The sequence below is a fragment of the Centropristis striata genome, chromosome 7, assembly GCF_030273125.1.
Source record: "Centropristis striata isolate RG_2023a ecotype Rhode Island chromosome 7, C.striata_1.0, whole genome shotgun sequence".
Lineage (NCBI taxonomy): Eukaryota > Metazoa > Chordata > Actinopteri > Perciformes > Serranidae > Centropristis > Centropristis striata.
Genome location: NC_081523.1, coordinates 23,570,323 through 23,590,623, shown reverse-complemented (window position 1 = coordinate 23,590,623; position 20,301 = coordinate 23,570,323). Strand labels below are relative to the sequence as shown.

Sequence of the window (20,301 nt, the reverse complement as noted above, 5' to 3'; positions counted from 1 at the left end):
TGTATGTCTTTGTGGAGAGATATTCACAATATGACTTCAGTTAATACCTAACCAGTGATCCTCTACCTGTGTAGTTCTCTGCTAATGAGACCCAACCAAACAGCTAAAGTATTAAAGCGTAGTATTAATGACATATTTCAACAAAACAAGACTGAAATCTGTGGAGGACAGAAAGAAACCAAAATATAGATATAGAAAAAACAGAAAGCTGTGATATAATCTGGTTTGTGGTGACACAACAAATTAATTGAAATGAGACTAATCGCTTGTGTCTATGTTGCCTTTGTGAAAGGTCAAACGCAGACGTAGTGTAAGAGATGACGATCATCCTGTCAGCATTCATGCACACTCCGGCCCGGACTTTCTCTCATTCATCTGAAACAAAGACCAGAGACTCTGTGTGAAACTCTGGCCCGCAATTATCTTATGCTAATGATAGCTGACATTTTCACAAAGTGATGAAGGTCTGTGACACGACACACAGGACTACAAAAACAAAACAAAACAGAACAATAATGAACATGATGAATAACATTTTGTCTAACAGCCCCTCAGCCTGTTGTCTCACAATGCTGATGACCTATTCAAGGTGTATTACTTTCATTTAAAAGCCAGTGGTCAGTGATAATAATTAGTTGTGTTATAAAGTACTCGTGTTGAGAAGATGTCTGAGCCTATTAACCAGGGTCTCGCTGCTAAAGTGTGCTTTGCTAATGTGAATGACAGCAGAGGAAAAGGAAAATGTTAGCAAAATGCTAGATGGTTGGTGTATGTGTTACAAGTGCTTGTCTCTTGGCGGTTTCACAGAAACGCTGCGATGTGTGTGATGCAGTGCTGTGATACATACTGTAATTGTTTAAATCCAATTTATTAAATTAATCGATAGATTTTAATGAACAAGTAAGCCCACAGTCTCATTACACTGCTCTGAATGATGAACACATATATCAATTCACATTATGCTGATCTATTCACAGAGTTCATCTTCTATTATAATCTAATACAATCATATGTAACCCCATATGAACACCACCAAACCCCTCCACCCTTTCACCCAAAAATCCTCAGTGAATGAATGAAATAACATGCTTTGCTGCTCAGAGATGAACTCTCTTTGCACTTTTGCTCATTTCTGTTCTTATTACAGAATCACATAAATGCAACAAAGAATTACATGGAGAAAGCATGACAACATGCAAAATATATGCAACATAGACAAACATACATATTAAATCAGTGAATTCTGTTTGTCCTCACTATAAAAATAAATGAGAGCAGTCACGAGATTCAGTCAAAAGACTATAACGCCATCTGGTGGCAAATATAGGAACAGGATTTTTTTTCACATTGAGGGTCTATGAGGTTTATTACAATGCACATTTTTCAATCCAACTACAAGTGAGAATCCTGAATCATACTTGTAATTTTATTAAATAATGCAACTAACTGCTCTGATTTTCTTAAAGACAGAAGCAGCTCAGGACATTACAAGTAGTGTGATTTTATCTGTGTGTGTGTGTGCTTGCCTCAGCTGGCCAGATGTGACACTCGCCTCCCCATGTGGTCAAAGTTAAACCACAATGATTGTTGACTCCAGACATTAGCGCCTTAACCCTGCCTCGTATCCCAGCATGCAACCTCCTCCCGCACACCTGCTCCCTGGCAAATATAGCACATATAGCTAAGTATTTTTGCATTGTGTGTTGACTCCCTTACACACACGCTTCTTGTGTGGATTTGTCTGTCAACACAGCGGTCCAGCCCGGCTCCCCTTACTGCCTGACTGACCCATTCATCTCCTGTTGGGGCCGTAATGAGCCGACCCTCCCCGTTTGGACCGACCTGACAGAGAGAGATTACTTTAAAGCCTGCATGGATTTTCTCCCATGTCCCCTCCTCCCCATTCCTCTCCCCTGAAAGTGGTTAATTCAAAGTGCATTAATGAGGAGCGATGGATAACACACTCTTCTTTTAATTACCTTCCAACGGAGTTCTTCAGGGGAGGCCTGGTGACTCCCATCTGATGCTGGCCTGTTTGTTTGGATTGCTTTTACAGTCTTTTATCTAATACATTTTGTGGTCAGGATAAATTACAATAAAGCATTTATGGGTCAGTCATGGAGATACTGTATATTAAGGTGACAAATAACAGGATAAACCATCAGAAAAATAGTCTTGTTTTGTTGTGTAAGCTTGTTTAATATCTATCACAAATGTTCAAGTGTCATTTTGTCAAGGTTATTGGACAAGCCTTTATCCTGTTTATCATTAAGAACATATTAATAATGTTCAAAGTGTAAACTGATTATGTTGAGGAATTGTACATTCTGGAAAAAGACACTGGAACATTTTGTTATCTTTGGCCTGGTGAAGTGACATTTACAGTTTGAGCATTGATGATTGATGGTGCATGCAGATGATGGGAGTAATTCAACATAATAGTATAATTACAGGGTGCACTGTGGAATAATTGTTCCCAGAGCAGCAAGGGACCTCTTTTTTCAAGGAAACACAATCAGACAGAATGACACAATCACACTGCAGGGGCCCAAAATGCAACTAAAGTGCTGAGGGAGTAAAATCGTTGCTCGAATAAAAAATGAAATCTTGTTAGTTTGATTAGCGAAGAAACACTTGTCAAAAAACATCACATTGCATTTATACTTGCATATCCAACTAGAGTCTATCTATCTATCACTATCATAATGTGTTTTGTTCCAGTAGCTCACTCATTACTAAGCCACTCAAACCTGATATTAAAGACAATGTTGTAATTAACTGAAACCATGTAGTTTCTATTGAGCATCTTCTCTTGTAAAATGATTTGTACTTTCAAATAATTCATATCAGAGTGATGTAGGGTTTTTTGTCCTTTTGGTCATGCATGGGTTAATTAGTTCGAGGAGTCATGGGGAAAACAAATAAGAGATGATTTCAATGACAACAAATCTTCTTCAATATAATGCAGAATTTGATTTCATGCCACGGACCCCTTACAAGATAGAGAATATACCAGGGAGCCCTTCATTTATGCCTTGGAATAATGTTGTTGAATAATAAAGTTGAAGTTGAATATCAGAACACATATCAAGAGAAAATATTTCACTCTTAGTGCATACAGAGGCTAAATAAAGGAGTGCAATTCTGATTATTTTAAATAAGGCATTATGAAACATAAAATATATATATATATATATATATATATATATATATAACATAAAATCGGAATAATGTACAAGAATAAAGAAAGTAAACAAGAAGAAGAATAGCTGCAGACTGCGGAAATTTGCGGAAAGGAAATAATTTGTACCAATAAGTTATGGTTAATAAAAGTCATGACATAAATGCAGGCAATACCAAACTTAACATTCATATATCATCATTTTTACATCTCATTTGAAAACTTTTCAGGGGCCTCCTGGCAGACTGTCACAGAGCCCACTTTGTGAATCACTTGTATAGTGCATAATAGGTTACCTGCTGGGTTAATGGATCAAGATCACTTCCACTTCCTCAGGAGCCTCCCATATGTCAGACAGTGGCCCGTCAGCTCATGTCTTGGAAATAATTCTTCCAGCTGCATGCAGTGACCATCTCCAATTACCGGTACAAAAACAGCAGAGCATCAACTGCTTCTTTGCATCTGGAGGCTTCTGTCTGATGCTTTTATCCATGTGTGTCAAGGAGAGGGGCTTCCTTAAGCAGGGACCACAGTATCCAGTGCCACCTGTGCCAAAAGACAAAGAAACACTGCAAAGAGTCCAATGGCAAAAGCACCACAATAGACAAGGATAGGACTAATGCAATGCATTTTTTCAATAGTTCTGTTTGGGGGTGTCTGAGCCCCAGATGTTTTTCTCAAAAGCTCTAATTATTTTAGCTAGTTAAAAAATACCTTTTATTTTGTTTCATTTCTCTCTGACTGGACCAGCAAATCAACAGGACAAAACCTTTACTACTGGGGAAATGTTGTCTGGGGGTTTATTCTAGGTTACTACTACTACTATGCTGTTCCCTAAAGAAATCTAATATAATTGAATAAATGTTCCTCTGTCTGCCTAATATTCAATATACAGTAATATACAGTACTGTGCAAAAGTCTTAGGCAGGTGTGAAAAATTGCTGTAAAATAAGATTGCTTTCAAAAATAGAAATGGTATTTTATTTTTTATCAAGTAACAAAATGCAAACTGAGTGAACAGAAGAAAAATCTAAATCAAATCAATATTTGGTGTTACCACACTTTGCCTTCAAACCAGCATTAATTCTTCAAGAATTTTTCCACACCTGCCTAACACTTTTGCACAGTACTGTATATATATTCATAGTAATGAAGACCACGTTTACTTCACAGTGTTGGGCGTCCTTGATTTTCAGTTAGAGCAGCCCAGATTATTATGGGATGGGTTCAAATGTAGCAGATTTATGAGATAAATATTAATTCTCTAAACTCTAATCCAGTAAAATACAACAATAATAGGTTTCAAGAGTAGTAATGTAATTTTTGTTCTTTTTAGGTGGCAGGAGTAAAAAAAAAAATCTTTTTATAACATTTGCTGCTTATAATTTTAGAATGAGGATAAAAAATAAATGCAAAATAGGATCTACAGGGTTTTTTTTCTATCATGTTTTCCCCAAGTTATGTACAGATGTTCATTCAATCTATTATCCTATGGCTTTAAAAAATTGTGTATATTGCAGCTGTAAAGGGCTCGGGGAAAATAATCTGACAGGGGGAGCATGCCCCTGGACCCCTCTAGGTTTGGCCTGAGCCCTGAATGTTTGAAGCTCCCTCAAACCGTGAAACACGTCTGCTCAGGGCAGGTGGGTGGGCCTTTGACACTCAGTAAATGTGTTCCTTCATCATTCAGCCTCCACTGTGGTCTGGCCAGTCTTATCCAGCCTAATAAACATTGATTAGTTCACATAATCAATGCACTCAATGACAATGATTCAGTGCACTGCATAAATGTATCGACTGCAATCAGCTATAAACAGCAGCCCTCTTTTTCATGCATTTTCTGCGTTTTATTAGCTGTTTTGATGGAACAATAATTGTATGATTCTCCGTAGAGTTAACAGACATATATCATTAAGTGATGCCGAGATGAGATAAAAATCTATTGACCATCTGTCTAGATTTAAAAATATATAAATAAATAATTGTATGAATGAATAAAAAACATTTTTGTACAACACTGTGATTCTCTTGACAGCCACCACAAGGTGGCAATGTTTAGCTGCTGTTGGCATCAAAGTACTGACAGCTTTTAGTTGCTTTCTCATCCTGAGGTGTTGCACGCTGATTTATCTGACCAGAGATGAGTGAACTGAATAAAACAAGAAATATGAGCATAAATGTGACTTTTCCAGACTTGAGATCCAATTATATTTAGGAGGTTGAAATCAGAAAACTAAGTAGAACAACTGTTGGATATTAAAACCAACAATTTTTGTAATTAAAAAAATGGTAGTTAACCTGCTTTCAGGTTCAACATGTAATAAGAGATCTAACTTGTCATTTTAGGCGAGGAAAGTTTTTGGGGAATACCACAACACACCTATCTTCTCATATACAACAGCACCAAAGATCCAAAAGAGAGCCATGTGATGTATCATCTTTCACTTAACAGTTGAACTAAAGGAAGAAGTGCAGTAGGAAAACCCCAACCTGAAGCATGTAACTTTGCTACTCCTGGTCTCTGAGGCCATGCATGACCAGGTCATGTAATGAATGTTGATAAAGTAGAAAAGCCTGTTTAATCAGGACGGATCACTGTGCAGAGGTGGAGAATGTCAGTGAGAGCAGGCACAGCTGCTTCGTGAGAAATCCAATATTGACTGTCGGGATAAATGTCCTGCATATTCTCTCATCTGTCCCAGGGGCCGTGGTATTATGCCTCTCACGTTAGCACTCCTAATTGGATTAAAAATGGCTTGTTATTGGGAGAAAAATGACTGAGAAAACTATCATGATTATTGCCTCTCAACAATGTTGGCTCCCAGAGCTGGAGAAGTGAAGTAATTGTCATGGCTTTGGAAAATGTCAAAATCAGGCGATACAGCCTGTTTCGAAACAAACAGTTGCTTTGATTGATTGCACTATAAGATCAAACCAATGGGAGACAATGCACTCACATTCAGCGCCTCTTTCATTGCCTTATTCTGGTACAATAAAGCAAGAAATGTCACGGCAAAGTGGAGCAATGGTGGCCTTTATCTGTGACAATTTATACATTTTGAACTAGATTTGTGTGTGTGTGTGTGTGTGTGTGTGTGTGTGTGTGTTTGTAGGCAGACATGTACTGTATGCATGCACATGTGGCTGTGTATGCATGCGAGAACAGAAATGAAACAAATCCATCAGACGTCCACTGGGTTTTGGTTTGTATACCACCAGGAGCACCCATTAACAGAAAATAAATGCTTGACGCCATAAAGCTGACAGTGTCTCATTCATACTGACACTCTGGCTAAATTACACATAAAAGCACTGATAACATCATCATTAAATATTGATTTTAAGGGTGGTTTAAATGAAAACACATCTACACATATTCTGCAGATGAGGGGATTTGGATGAGAGTCAAAGCAGACGGACGGGGTGAATTAAAAAAAGAGGCAGCTACGGTGGCTTCTCGTGGGAAAAAGATGGACAGAAGAGAAGCGGAAGAAGAAAAGGAGAGAGTGTGAAAGAGGGAGAGGGGATGAAGAGTAGAGAGAGGTAAGGGGCTGGGGTGGGGGGTAGAAAGAGATTTAAGGCTGAGGCTCAGAGCAGATGTTAGTGTTGATGATGATGGATGCAGGTTGTTGAGATGCAGAGTTGTTATCATGAGAGGCACTCGCAGCCTCCTCACAGCACACTTTCCCCCAGATGTCACTGTGTGTGCGTATGTGTGTGCATTTGCATGTGTGTGTTGCATGGCAGTGGAGAGGGAGATGAAATGAACAAGCCACATGCTCAAATTAGCTTAAGACTAAATCTACTTCATCTACGTTGGTTTTTATTAAATTGTAGGTTGAAAATTCTTTTAATGCAAGAAATTTCCTCCTCGGTCTAAACTCACATCAACTACAAGTAATCGCAACAATGAACAGAAGCAATGAGATACAATAAAGGGCTGATTGTCACAGATGAGGCTAATGAACAACTATCTTTTACACTCTTAGGCGCAGACACGGTGAAAAGCAACCTCCTCTAAAGGCCTAAATTGGATTAATTTGAAAATGTTCTTGTGTTAAATCACGTATCACAGGCTACCACATACATCCCTGCAATAATCCAAATTCACCAAAAACCACACACATACATAGGCAGCAGGAGGTGTGTGTGTGTGTGTGTGTGTGTGTGTTAATGGGACATGTTGAGTGGTAACCTGCTCTACACTCTAACCAGATAAAAGGTGCAGGACAGAAACACGTGGGTAATTGATTGCTAATTAGTTCTTTTGTTGTCGTCTATTGTGTCCTGACAGGGATTTGCCCTGGGCAGTCTATTCACCCACACACTCTGTGGCCCCGCAGTAAGGAAATAAGCATAGCCAGTCCATAATGAGACACACTGATGTAACCCCAGCAGGCAATAGAAGATGCTTAAAGAGGGAACACCAAGCATTACCGCATTTCTACCATTAAAACTGGGGGAGATGTTGCGTTATTCTACCATTAAGCCGGGAATACATTGTTTTGAAGTATTTGTAGTTTATTTTTCTACCTATTTTCGGTCTCTTGGCCAATGAAATGCATCAGAATCATAGACTGTATAAAATATATATAAAATAAGATCAGAATACATGTGGGAGTGTCGCAATGCAACATCAGACTTTTCCAGGACTTTGAAATCATGGCGGAAGATGACTATAGCCAAGGGAGCTCAGTTATAACAGCTATAAGCTCTCAAATACTTTTTGAATTTCATTTCTATCTGCTACAGAGGCTGAAAAATCGATTATTTAGTAGGAGTGTGTCTGAAACATGTGTATCTGGAGGAGTGTGCGCGCTTACGCGCGCATGTGTGTATAACTAAAATCACATAAAGTTACCTGTGTGTGTGTGTGTGTGTGTCTGGTTCTCTCTTTCTGTGAGAGATGGATGAAAGGATGAAAGGATGAAAGGCTTTGGGGTCGACCAATCAGAGCAGAGCAATCAACGGAAATTAACAGCTGTGGAATCTTCCACCACAGTGACAGCAGCCAGAGGTGGACAGACTGGAATTTCTGGCCTCTAACAGAAAGCATTTTTGGCAAAACCATAATACCTATCATTGATCCGACTTCACTTTGAGCGTCCCGAGTTCTTCCTGAACAGCTACATATGTTTTTTGTGAAGAAAAATGAAGAAATAGCTTTGTAAGAGCGATCTGAAAAACTGCTAAATATGCTTTTCTACAGAAAGTGAGAAAACTAATTTTCCTACGTTTCTATGTATAAATTATTTCTGTAGAGTGGAATTTGCGGCCTGGAGTGCAGTTTTCAAATTTATTTTTTGACACTTTTTTCTCTCCCTCTACACTCTGATGTCACACACTCTGACACGAACATTTCATGCAATACACACCCATTATAATCTCAGAATTTAAAAAACTATATGACCAATCAAAACGTGGATTAATACACCAATACACAAGATTTGTGTCTACTGTTTAAAGTTTAAATGGAGTCTCTAGGTGAAATTATGCTGGAGACGTTTGAAAATCTACGTCACGAAAAATTCGTATTCCGTAGAGAAAAGTAATAGCACACCGATCCCGATCAAACCGCACGTTTTGATATATAATTTGTAATAATTATGTAGTGGGACGAAATTGTGTCCGGAAGAGGAAGAAGAAAAAATCCACAGTATGAAAATAGTGTTCGGTTCGATTGCCTCGTGGCCCTAATAATAACTGAACATAATGTATAAATGAGACTTAGATTACACTGCCTGAGTAGGGATGTCACATTACTAAAAATAGATTAATTGATACCAGTAATGGTGAAATTCCACAAATCTCAACTACAACTTTGTTAATGTAATGTTGACATTAACTGAAACAGACTCACCTTGAATTCCCTGAATAAATCTGGATGTTCGCCTTTGAGGTGCTTTTCTAAGTTGGAAGTGTGTTTCTCCTCTCGTCTGAAAAGTTTGATGGCACAGTTTGCATACTGTTTTTTTGCTAATGTATTATTAATGCCTATAAATCCCAAACGCACAGTAATTTCATACATGACTCTTACTGATTTTCTTTTTTTTTAGTGAGTAAAGGTGGAGTTGTTGTTGCTGCTGCACCTCACCATCTTCAATGTGCTGGTAGACTTTCTTCTTCTCCTTCTTCATCTTTTGGCATTTAACAGCAGACTAGACACTTGTCGGTGGCACTTTAGAAAAGCAAGTACAGTCACATTTCCTGAATTTGGGCATTGACTTGGCACTGAAGCATTGTTTCCTGTGACATCCCTATGAACAAGTTGTGTGAGAGTTTGTGAATAGATGTTTTGATATTGTTTAGCTGTTGTTAAATGTGACCCCATTTACTTTCATTTATCAAAAGGTTTTCAGAATCACCATCTACCGTGGAGGCATGAATTCCAATGTGATATTTCTATGGCCCTGGAAAGTTCAATCAGTGTGTCTGAATATTAACTAATCTCTCTAAGCAGAAACCAGAGAAGTAGGCCAAAGTCTCAAACCTGTGATGTCATAACAAATAAATAGAAAACAAAAGTCTGAAGCTCCATAGACAATAAATGGGAGACTCATGTTCTGGTCCCTTAAAATGTTTGTTTTCTTTTTTCATACCCAATGAGCTTTATTCAGTAAATACACCCATATATTCAGGACATTCCCCAGGATGCCCTTTGTGTTGTCTATAATCATTGTCTATGAAGCACATCCAGACTTTACACTTGATGACATCACAAATTTGTTTTTGGTTAATATATTTCTAATATTTCAGACTGTCTTAGACCTTAGGAATATGATTCTGTATCTGGGCCTAGTTCACCTTCAAAGCTTTTGTTATTGAACTCTTGGGTGTCAATTCAGAAAAACTGACTTGGATTTTTTTTTCACTTCACATGCATTTTTTTTTTTCAAACAGGGAGGCATGCATGCAAGCATCATTCCATAATTGATGATGAGGTGATTAATTTCCCCATGAAACTGCCCAGCTGCAGTGTCCCCTCTCAGCTGCATTCTGCTTTACAGTATGTGGTGCAGCAGACTATGTGCCATTTACACTGAGCTGCTATACCCACATCTCTCTCCCTCTCTCATCAGTGCATGAGAAATTACCTAATGAGGAATGGGTCGCACATTTCCACAAACTCATTAACCCGCGAGCGAGTGAGACTAATTGCAGCGTTTGGGTAATGTGATTTCACATCTGTTACTGCAGCCCAGGACACAGTAGTCAGCACAGGGCTGGATCTGGTGGGCTGAACCACACATAGAGCTAGATTTACCAGAATAACACACACACACACACACACAAACACTCAGGCTGACACCGCAGTTTGGATGTGGTTATAACGTTTGATCAACTGTTGTCATGCAATATTGTGTAATTACATGCCTCTGTAGGGTAGGTGGGCCACCTGCATTTATTCTGAAAAAATGGTAGACTGCTGCCAGAGCTGGGATGATTATTGTAGAGGTACACATACAGTATAAGGCACATAAGCAATGAGTTTGAGTTAGTAACCACCATGAAGCAAACTGTCATAAAAGTAAGAAAAAAATGCATTAGTTAAACTTTTTTTTAACCTTTTATTTTGAAATTCAGTGCCAGATTGAGAGGGATGGCCAACAATTCCCCATGAGTAAATTGATTAAATATCAATTTACATCCTTGATATACAGTGATACTGGTTCCCACTGACTATAATGTTCAATAAGTATAAACAATTGACACCCTTATTGAATAAGGCTGGGTTATATGGCCAAAAGCTTTGACCACGATGTAGGTAATTTCTTATCTCAATGACAATATGTTTTATGTTGATGTTAATTCAATAAATAATGAGCCTATGTAAACCCTGGTAAAGTCTAATTTTGTAACTCCAGCGGGAAGTATACTGTATACATGACAAATGAAAATAACAGAGATTTTTTTCATTTAATAAAAATCTTTAGTGCACAATAAGCATATCAGTTTCAAGTGAAATTACAATATAGTTCCAGCTATATATTGACTATTTTTACATGCATGCAGAAACATACAAAGTAATCAAATTAAGACAATGGTCCTCTATGTGCAGAGAATTATTGGGTGTAGGCATGCAGGAGTTGAACAACAAAGATGAACGACTGAATTAAGAAAATCCTGCACACTGCTGTTATGTAAGTTTAGATGAATTGATGTATTTGTATATCACAATATCTCGACATATGATTTCATCACAATACGATTAGATTGAAGGCAATAAATGATATTGAATCGCTCAGTCCTAACACTGAGGGTTTTTCCCCAATACATTCACTGTGACTTAGGCTTTCTTCTAATGTATGAGTACATAATACAATGCAGCCTGTTTATTGTAGGAGTGTGTGAATGTAGCCACAGTGTGATCCTGTGTTGTGCTGCAGCAGTGCACACTTGCAAATAGCTTGGAAAATAATGTACAAATTGTTTTTTATTGTATGTTGGAAAACTTCAGGCTGTTTTATTTAAACTAATTGCGTTTAACAGAAACATAGGGTTTTAGACACACACACACCCACACATACACACAAAGCACAGAGAGGAATAAATGATTTTTTCAGGGTCTTGACTTGGGTTGGTATTTTCAATAATTCAGTAAATTACTGCAAACAAATTTATGTTAATAGAAAAGGTGGGAACCAACTGTTTAATATGGGAAAAGTAATATACTTTTGTTAATTATGATTAATCCTTTGTTTAACCCCCCTGCATTGTTACAGAAACTCCAATTATAAGTTTACAGGCAGTGGGACTGCTTATGGTAATGCCATATCTCATCAATTACCATCCCGTGACCGTAAATTGGCCTCAGCGCTGACAACGAGATGAGGTTAACACGCTGATTAATTTGAGCTGCTGTGATTTCAGGCTCAAGTTGACACTTATAATCTTTGACATAGACAGTGAGGTCCGCTCACTTTCATAATGGAAAAATTGTATTTACTTCTCTCTGAGCTGCGTCCGACTTTATAGACATTACATCTCACATCAGGATCATTTGTAATTAAAGTAACGCAAACAAGGTGAGAGTTTCTCTTATTAATCAACTGATGGGAAAGTAATGAGGAACTTTAGATAAATGTCAAATGATCAAAAGGTGTAAAAAGCTAAACTGCTTAATACTTATTATTTGTATTTTTGTTTTGACATGCATGTTATGTAGTAAACACTACACAGGGCTAATAATAAATGTGAATTAATGAAAAACATGTCAGTTGACTAACTTCAGGATGGCTGTGTCAGTTTAGATTCAGAAATGTTTCAGAGGACTGTTTGTCCATTGATTTAAAACATAACTGCAGGGGTGCAACTAAAGAAATGTTTAGGGTGGCATGAAGACTTTAAGGGGTGGCAAAAATATAGATATGCGCTCATCACATATGTAAATATTTGCATTAATAAATTAAGATATTTTAACTGGAAAACATGACAACATTGTGGCACATGAGTGAAGTTATTGAATAGAAATACCAAAAAGTGACTTTCTAAATCAATAAATTGCTTTATTTCCAAATCTTTTTTTCATAAAAAAAGACATGTCTTTTTTCACTGAACATATGCCCATGACATTGCCTTAAATGTAGCCTTAACAGATTTATGAATTAATGAATTACTTTATGAGTCAATTTACTTTTTTTCAACATGTTATTTTCAAAATTAATCTAACATATATAATAATATAGTACATACATATTCTAAAATTAGATTGGGCAAAATTGGGGTAACAAGATTTTTTCTTCAGGCTGACTGCTGCCACACAACCTGGAAGTTACGCCCCTGTTATATTCTTACTATATTCAATATAGTGTGGTTTACAACACAATAACTGTAGGCTCACTGTGCTGCCAAAGGTTTAGTTGTGTGAAACTGCAGAATACATTCAGCATTTTCAGCATTTCACTTGCTCCCTATAATTAGCTTTTATTATCATTTATTTATGATATTTTGCTTGTTGGGTTTGTGCTCATCACTGTGTTAGGGTCATATTAAATAAACAGCTGTTTGTGCTGCATAAAAAGACTGAAGTGAGCAACTGAACACATTATTAATAATGTGTTGTGAGACACACAGTGGTGCACAATTCTGAGCATTACGTATACTTCTTTATTATAGATTCTCCAAAAGATTATTGTGATTAAAGTTCCTGAAGATGATGTGTAATCTGTTTCTGTGTGAGTCCATGTAAAAGTCTGTGCTGGTCAATGTGTACCCAAAAATTGAAGAGAAGTCTTATTAAACAATTTTAATGAGACCAAAGTTGAGCTATTTGGCCAATATACTGTACATACAAAGAATAATTAGGCATCTATCTAATACTGCTGCTTCTCAGTGGCTCTTAATGCAATGTACACAGGAGTTACCTGCAGATACAGGCTGATATAGTCTAATAATAGAGCTATTGATAGGCTGAAATATAGTTGCCATAATATTTCTGTAAGATTCTCATGAGAAATGGGCGGTCTTGTACTTTCATTTACTCCTGTGGCATTTCTATAATAACCCCAGTTGGATATTAGAACAAGTTTAGTTTTGCTGCAACTAATTGATTGTGTCATTTCTACTTTAGGAGGGATCATAGCAGCCAACTACAGCCTTCAAATAACAGCTATAGAAACTATATATACATTATAGACAGACACACATAGCCGTGTCATTCCTCCAGTTTAGTTACAGTCCATCTAGTCTGCTCAGTGGGATGACCGTCATGGTTAAAAGCAATGACCGTCACATCACAGCTCTGACATCTTTACCGCTCCTGTCTGCCACACTGGGACCAGTCACCCTTCATAAACCCTTTAACCCTGTCACCTCAAACACTGGCCACTGAGCAAACACCACTAACAATACAAGTCTGTGCAACAAAATCACATCTGAGAAGGTTTTAGGAAACACGTAAGAAAAAATGTAATAATGACCATTTTTAATGGATAGAATCCATATAACTACAATATACCCCTACAAGTAGGCCTATTAATAAGTATCATCAACAACCTACCACAGTCAGTCCTGAGGGTAAATATATAGATACTCATATAGGATTTTTTTTTTTTACAAATGGATATTAAATATCTGATTAAACTCAATGGAGACATGAATCATTCTTGTTTTCACATTCTTGAAAATTACTTTTATTTGTTTGTTCATTTTAAATTGGTACAAACCCGTCAATGTGGTGCATTTCGATGTAAGATCAAACATTTAAGAAATGTGTCAAGTAATAGCACATACAATAAGTTAAAACATGTCACAAAAAAGACCAGCGGGTACATAGCAAGAATGTTTTATCTACACAAAACATCCTAAAAACAGCGTAGGCCTACTGAAAGATCATTGTTTTTTTATGCTCCCGTCTCATGCAGACGAGACTGAGGTCGCCTAACAAAAAGTACCTCTTCAATCTGACTGGGCACCATTTTCTCCTTAAATTATCCAAGCGTTTAAATCCACATGCACGGTGCATGCCCGAGATCCACTTCAATAGGCCCACCTACAGTATGGCGCGTGTGTGGTAGGCTGTTAACAAAATGTATACCCAATCTTATAAATAACCGTTTGACATAACACAACTTCACCTGAACACAATAACATGTGTGCGTAAAGACACACTCAATGAAAACGTAAATACGACGATTGTTTGGCTCTCAATAATTAGGGCCTATATTCTAGAGATCATTACAATAGTATTTATCATCAATAGTTGATAAAATCCTTTTTGAATTAACAAGATAAATAACCCCAAACCCAAGATATTTTCTTCCGTGTGTTCATCAGTGTTGTCCTTTTTCTTTTTGTCATTATGTCTAGATGAAGTCACATATAGTCTCCATTTTCTCACATTTCAGGCCTGATTAGCTCGCTCGCTCTCTCACTCTCTCATTTTGATCTAATAGCGGGAATAAAAACAGAAAAAGAGCCGCAGGGTGGGGCTGGGGAGAGGGAGTGAGGGGGAGAGGGGTGCGGTGGAGTGTTTTTTCAAAAAGTCACTAAGTGAAACTCATGGACACTGTGTGCTCCAGCGCTTTGCGCCGCAGTGACGCGATGCTTGTCCCTCTCCACATGTCACTGTCCGGGGAACTACACAGCTGCGGGGAGCCCGATACGTTCGTGGGGCCGGAGAGAGAGGCCGACATTCCGGGGAAATGCGACTGGTAGAGGTGGGACTGCAGACCGGAGCCGTTGGAGGAAAGGCCGTTGGAGAGACCCATGGAGTTTGGTGGCGGGCCTGGGCCCAGGCTGCACTGTGACAGGGACTGGGGCATGCCCGGCTGGCGGCCCAGAGCCGACGGGAGCTGCAGCTGGGAGACCCCCGGCATCCCCGTGGCCCAGCGAGAGTCGTTGGCGTGGAAGGAGCACAGGCTGTTCTCCATGGCGGCCGCGGCAGAGAACTGTGGCAGGCCCGGTGTGGGGAGCAGCGTCCCCGGGGAGCGGAACACATTGGTGGTCTTCTTCCTTTTCTTCCACTTAGCGCGTCTGTTCTGAAACCAAACCTGTGGACAGAGAGCGAGAACCGTGAGCCATCACAGGGCCAGACTGAGGAGCAGTATCTGTTAATATTATGCACATATGTGTATGTGTAACCATGGGGGGAAATACTATTACGCCCGATAATCTCACTAAAATCTCGCCACGCTCAAACTAACTTTGGTGCTCAAATATAAAATTAAGGCTCAAAGAATATTAACACAACAAAATTGACAATAATTAAAACAACGTGTATGGTGGTTAGGGATTGCGTCCTTATCCCCCGATGAAATCCACCCTGCTACAGTGCAACACAAATTGTCTTACAGCTCTGGGTGCTGGTCTGAATCTGACCCTGTCTGTGCTGAGCTGGGGCCAACGAAATTCACCAGACAGAAATGTGGACCTCCTGCAACTGGCCTGAGTCCCTCTGATCAGAATATATTTACTGCCACCATAATAATAATAATAATAATAATAATAATAATAATAATAATAATAATAATAATAATAATAATAATAGGCTTTGAGGGAGTAATGTCTAATATCAGGTGTTATTATTGAATCGTTCTAAATTGTATTAGCACAGTCTATATATAACATCAAGAGAATCCTCTTCAGAGGGCTATTGGATATACCAACCATTCGGCTACTGTCAGAATAATATCCTGTGTTTTTAAGACGCCAAAACAGTCAAAAAGCCAGAGTTATGAATTACTGTATTATAAATAAAATACCATAATATACTTAAGACGCTTTGTACACAAACACAGCCGTCACAGAGGGTTTTATTACTGGTGTTACGCAGCAGTGGGCCGAACAATTTATCTTCCTAACATCTTATTTACAAGCAGATTAAGTGGAAATTGCCCGAAATATTGCGTGGACCTGAATCCACATTACTGTACACAATCCACGTTAAAATAAAATCTGCCCATCCACATGCACGCGCGAGGACCACAAACACACCGACCCAGCTTAAAAAACGCACGCGTGTCCTCGTCGTGCTTTATAAAGATTTCATCATCTTTGGGCGTGATTAATGCGCGCGCGAGGCCGTGAGTCGATGCCTCCGTATTAAAAGTGAAATCTCGCTCTCATTCCGCTCAGCCATCCGTGAAACGTCGCCCAAACCCATTACACTCGGGGGGAAAGAAAATGCAATTTCTCATTCCATTAAAAAAGTACAATATATTCTTGAGTCCTATTAAGACGTCGCTGATAGAGCATTTTAAAGCAGAGGCTGTGTGGAGGCACGCGGGGCCAGCACGCCCACTGAAGGTTGCACCTGCACCACCTGCACTAATGTTTACCAACAGCGAGCACGAGCCGACCTGCACCGAGCAACACATACAATAAAGAATTGATTATTAAGGTGACTAATGATTAGACTGTTTTATTGCTTTCACTGGGATCATTTGCATGAATTTCACATCACTGGTTAATAACCCGTTCACTGTTATAAATAAGGCTGAAATTGGTTGATAATGTGTTTGGTTTATTAGAGCCTGGTATGCTCCTGTATGCCTGTCCAAAAATAAGTATTGTACAGTATGTATTACCCAGTTTAACATCTTTTAAACATGTGTTAAATTTCACTCAACATAAATACAATTATACATGTCATAACCCAAGTAAAATAAAGATGGGACACACATTCCCACCCTAATCATTTTATTTACAAAAATCGTATTTTGTGAAGGAAATTCTTAAAGATGTTCTCTATAATATCGTGGGCTCAATTTGGGCCAAGGTAACTCCCTATATTTCTTATGTGAAAAAAAGAAATATATAAATAGAAAAAATAATTCTGAAAGCCTCAATAGCAGCCATGTGATTTTATGTAATTTTTGAAGGTATAAAATAAATTAAAATTAGATTATTCAAATGTACTGAAATAAACTTTCACACCCGTCAGCTTCAGTATTTCCGGGGACAGTCACCACAGGTGGAGTTTTACAATATTATCTGAAATATATAAATCGACACCTGAATATTTTTTATTTTATTTATAGTTTTATTTTTTACATTATGAGCACAAAGTTCCTGCTCGTTGTATGCAAGTACGAAGTGTTTCAGCACCTTGGACAGAGCCACGTTTATATTAAAATAGGACACGGCTTCTTAGAATAAAATGTTGTTTAGCCTACAGTCAGGTTAAACTTAAAATTATGGGATGTTTGAATCATATAATTCAATAAATGTGACTGAGTTGGTATATTTAAAAAAACTGTATTTGGACAAGAATCCCCCCTACATGGTGCTTTTTCAATACTACACCGTACTTTCCAATAAAATAATTCAAAATAATATTTTTCTGAGTGATCCTATCACTTTAATGGTAATCTGCACAGTAACATATTTTCATATTTTCATGATTTAATGTAACTTAGACTCCGCCAACACAGCCGTCAGAATTGTTATTTTTCAAACCTTTGCATCCAAAGCTTAACACCTACAATTATCACTGGTTATTCTGTGCCCAGTTATTTTGTAACCAATAACTAACAATACAGTCTGGTAAATAATACTAAAAGTATGAAAAGTTATTTCTTACAAATACACACACAGTGGGGAAATTGATGCTGAGTCTATTTCTGCTTACTACTGTCCAGATAGATTTAAAGGATGATTTTGGACGTTTATAAGAACCCTACCGATCAGATGTGGACCCAGAGCCGCACCCTGTCACATCACGCCCGTGTAAAAATCCACATTGCACGTGTGTTTACCTGAACTCTGGACTCGGTGAGGCCGATCCTCAGCGCCAGCTCCTCCCTCATGAAGATGTCCGGGTAGTGGGTTTTGGCGAAGCTGCGCTCCAGCTCGTTGAGCTGCGCCGGGGTGAAGCGCGTCCTGTGCCGCTTCTGTTTCTGCTGGCTGGCGGACTGGCTGGAGCTCTGCTGCGGCTGCTGCTGCTGCTGCTGCTGCTTCTCCTGCTCCTTTCCGTTCACCGGCATTCCAGCTGAGTTGGATCCCACTGTGGCGATGTCTTCACCCGGCAGGAGAGTAGTCCCCTCCACAGAGTCTGAACCAGGGGCCATGTCTCCTGGATGCCCCTGGTCTGGCACCCCACCACCCAGCCGGCACTTGAGAGCTTCTCGGTGTCCGAGTAACTCTGCAGCATCCTTCATCCCTGAGAGGATGACGAGGAGAGTAAATACAAGAAAACCTAACGCTGCAGCATCTATAAATGTCAGTTACATCAAATAGCTTTGCTTCTTTATGAAAACAGGCGTATATTAATCCAGAGAATACAACAAATAAACTAAATATAGCTCGGCTCATAATTTTACACCGTAATTTTTGCTGTCAAATCATTTCTCACTCGTAGATAAATGATTGGAAAGAATTGCAACGATAAAACACTTAGCTGTTAACACAATTAACTACACAGTCTATCTATCACTTCACAAGTTTAAATAAGAAGTTGGAATCTTACACTGGAGTTTAGGGCCGGAGTTTAGTGATGATAACTCACCGAGCCGAGCATCCAGGAGGTCGGCGTGAGAGAGCATCGCGTACCGCTCCAGGGTGAAACGCGGTCCAAAAAAATCCCACAACTTTGGGCAATTTAAAAAGTATATATGGTCTAAATGAACGAAAATTCGGTTTGTGGTTAAAAAAGGAGGTCCCTTGCATTATAATGTCCTTTAGAGCGATGGGGAGGCGCTTATTAGTTGAAAGAACCCGTGAGCTTCCTCAAATAAGAGCCAATCAGAGCGGGAGCTGGGAAATGTCAGCGACGTGACTCCCCCCTCTCCCTCTTTTTTTCTCTACACACACACGCACGCAAGCAACCATGCGCGCGCATAGACCCAAACGCGCACGAAAAACACTACAATTCAATTCAATCCTCTGCCATTCCGTCCTCTGATTTATTAGCTTTTCATGCTCAAATTATTCCACGTTAAACATCTTAATGTGTTTGTTTAATCTCATATAGCGTCTGCCATGACAGGACAGGACTGTTTGTTGTTTGTACACACATATAAATACTGCAGGTGAGCTCATGCAAATACTGGCTTTATTTTGCTCATGGAGTTTAGGATTTGAGCCAGAAAATGAAATTCCATTAAATTAAAGGCACAATAAAATCTCAATTTACAATTTTCTTTGGGATTAATTCCACTTTATAACACAAATGTAGAAATGAAAACATTTTAGAGCCTTTTTTTAAAGTCATTTTGAGAGGAATATCAGACTGAGTGTATTCTGTACAGATCACAGTGTGTATATAAAAGAAAAAGATGTAGGAGATGAGAAGGCCTCAGAGCCCCACTTCCCTCACTTCCCTCCCGTCCTTGGATCACAAACAAAACGAATATCGCCCCCATTCCCCCATGGCAGGTGATTTGTGGAGACAAATGGGGGAAATAAATAAATAAACGAGTACAGATGGATTTAAGCTCTGTTAGTGATCGGCCGCTTTAACTCCCATCGACTTTTCATCAACACGGGCGCAATTAAAGGTATTTAGGCCTGTTTGGTTCAAACAGAATCAGACGTGGTAGACCCTAAACGATTGTGCCCCTTTAGCAGTGCTCCATAAGTAGGTCTATTATACAATTAACAGGACAGCCATTGATCTGCGCTCCACTCTTCCTTCTCCAGACAGTGCTGGTTAGAGAGGGCTTTTGGCAGATGTCAGGGTG

At 38.8% G+C, this 20,301-nt stretch overlaps 1 protein-coding gene across 2 annotated transcripts; it reads right to left on the bottom strand.

The window, feature by feature from the left end:
• Positions 1-13,993: 13,993 nt before the first annotated feature.
• Positions 13,994-19,468, bottom strand: LOC131974896 (homeobox protein orthopedia B-like). Of its 2 annotated transcripts, none has more exons than XM_059337397.1 (3): positions 19,089-19,468; positions 18,379-18,782; positions 13,994-15,672 (listed from the first exon to the last, which is right to left on the bottom strand). In XM_059337397.1, exons 1-3 carry the CDS (start codon positions 19,162-19,164, stop codon positions 15,169-15,171), a joined length of 984 nt encoding a protein of 327 aa, XP_059193380.1. In that variant the 5' UTR covers positions 19,165-19,468; the 3' UTR covers positions 13,994-15,168. The 2 variants fall into 2 exon arrangements, with proteins under 2 accessions (XP_059193380.1, XP_059193382.1); XM_059337399.1 differs by having other exon boundaries at positions 19,128-19,468.
• Between the last annotated feature and the right edge of the window lie 833 nt (positions 19,469-20,301).

Coding starts and splice junctions, on each gene's coding strand:
- LOC131974896 (XM_059337397.1), bottom strand. CDS start 19,164: ATGCTCTCTCACGCCGACCTCCTGGATGCTCGGCTCGGTGAGTTATCA. Junction 18,783..19,088: donor CTCCGGCCCTAAACTCCAGT/GTAAGATTCCAA, acceptor TCATCCTCTCAG/GGATGAAGGATGCTGCAGAG. Junction 15,673..18,378: donor TCACCGAGTCCAGAGTTCAG/GTAAACACACGT, acceptor CTCTGTCCACAG/GTTTGGTTTCAGAACAGACG.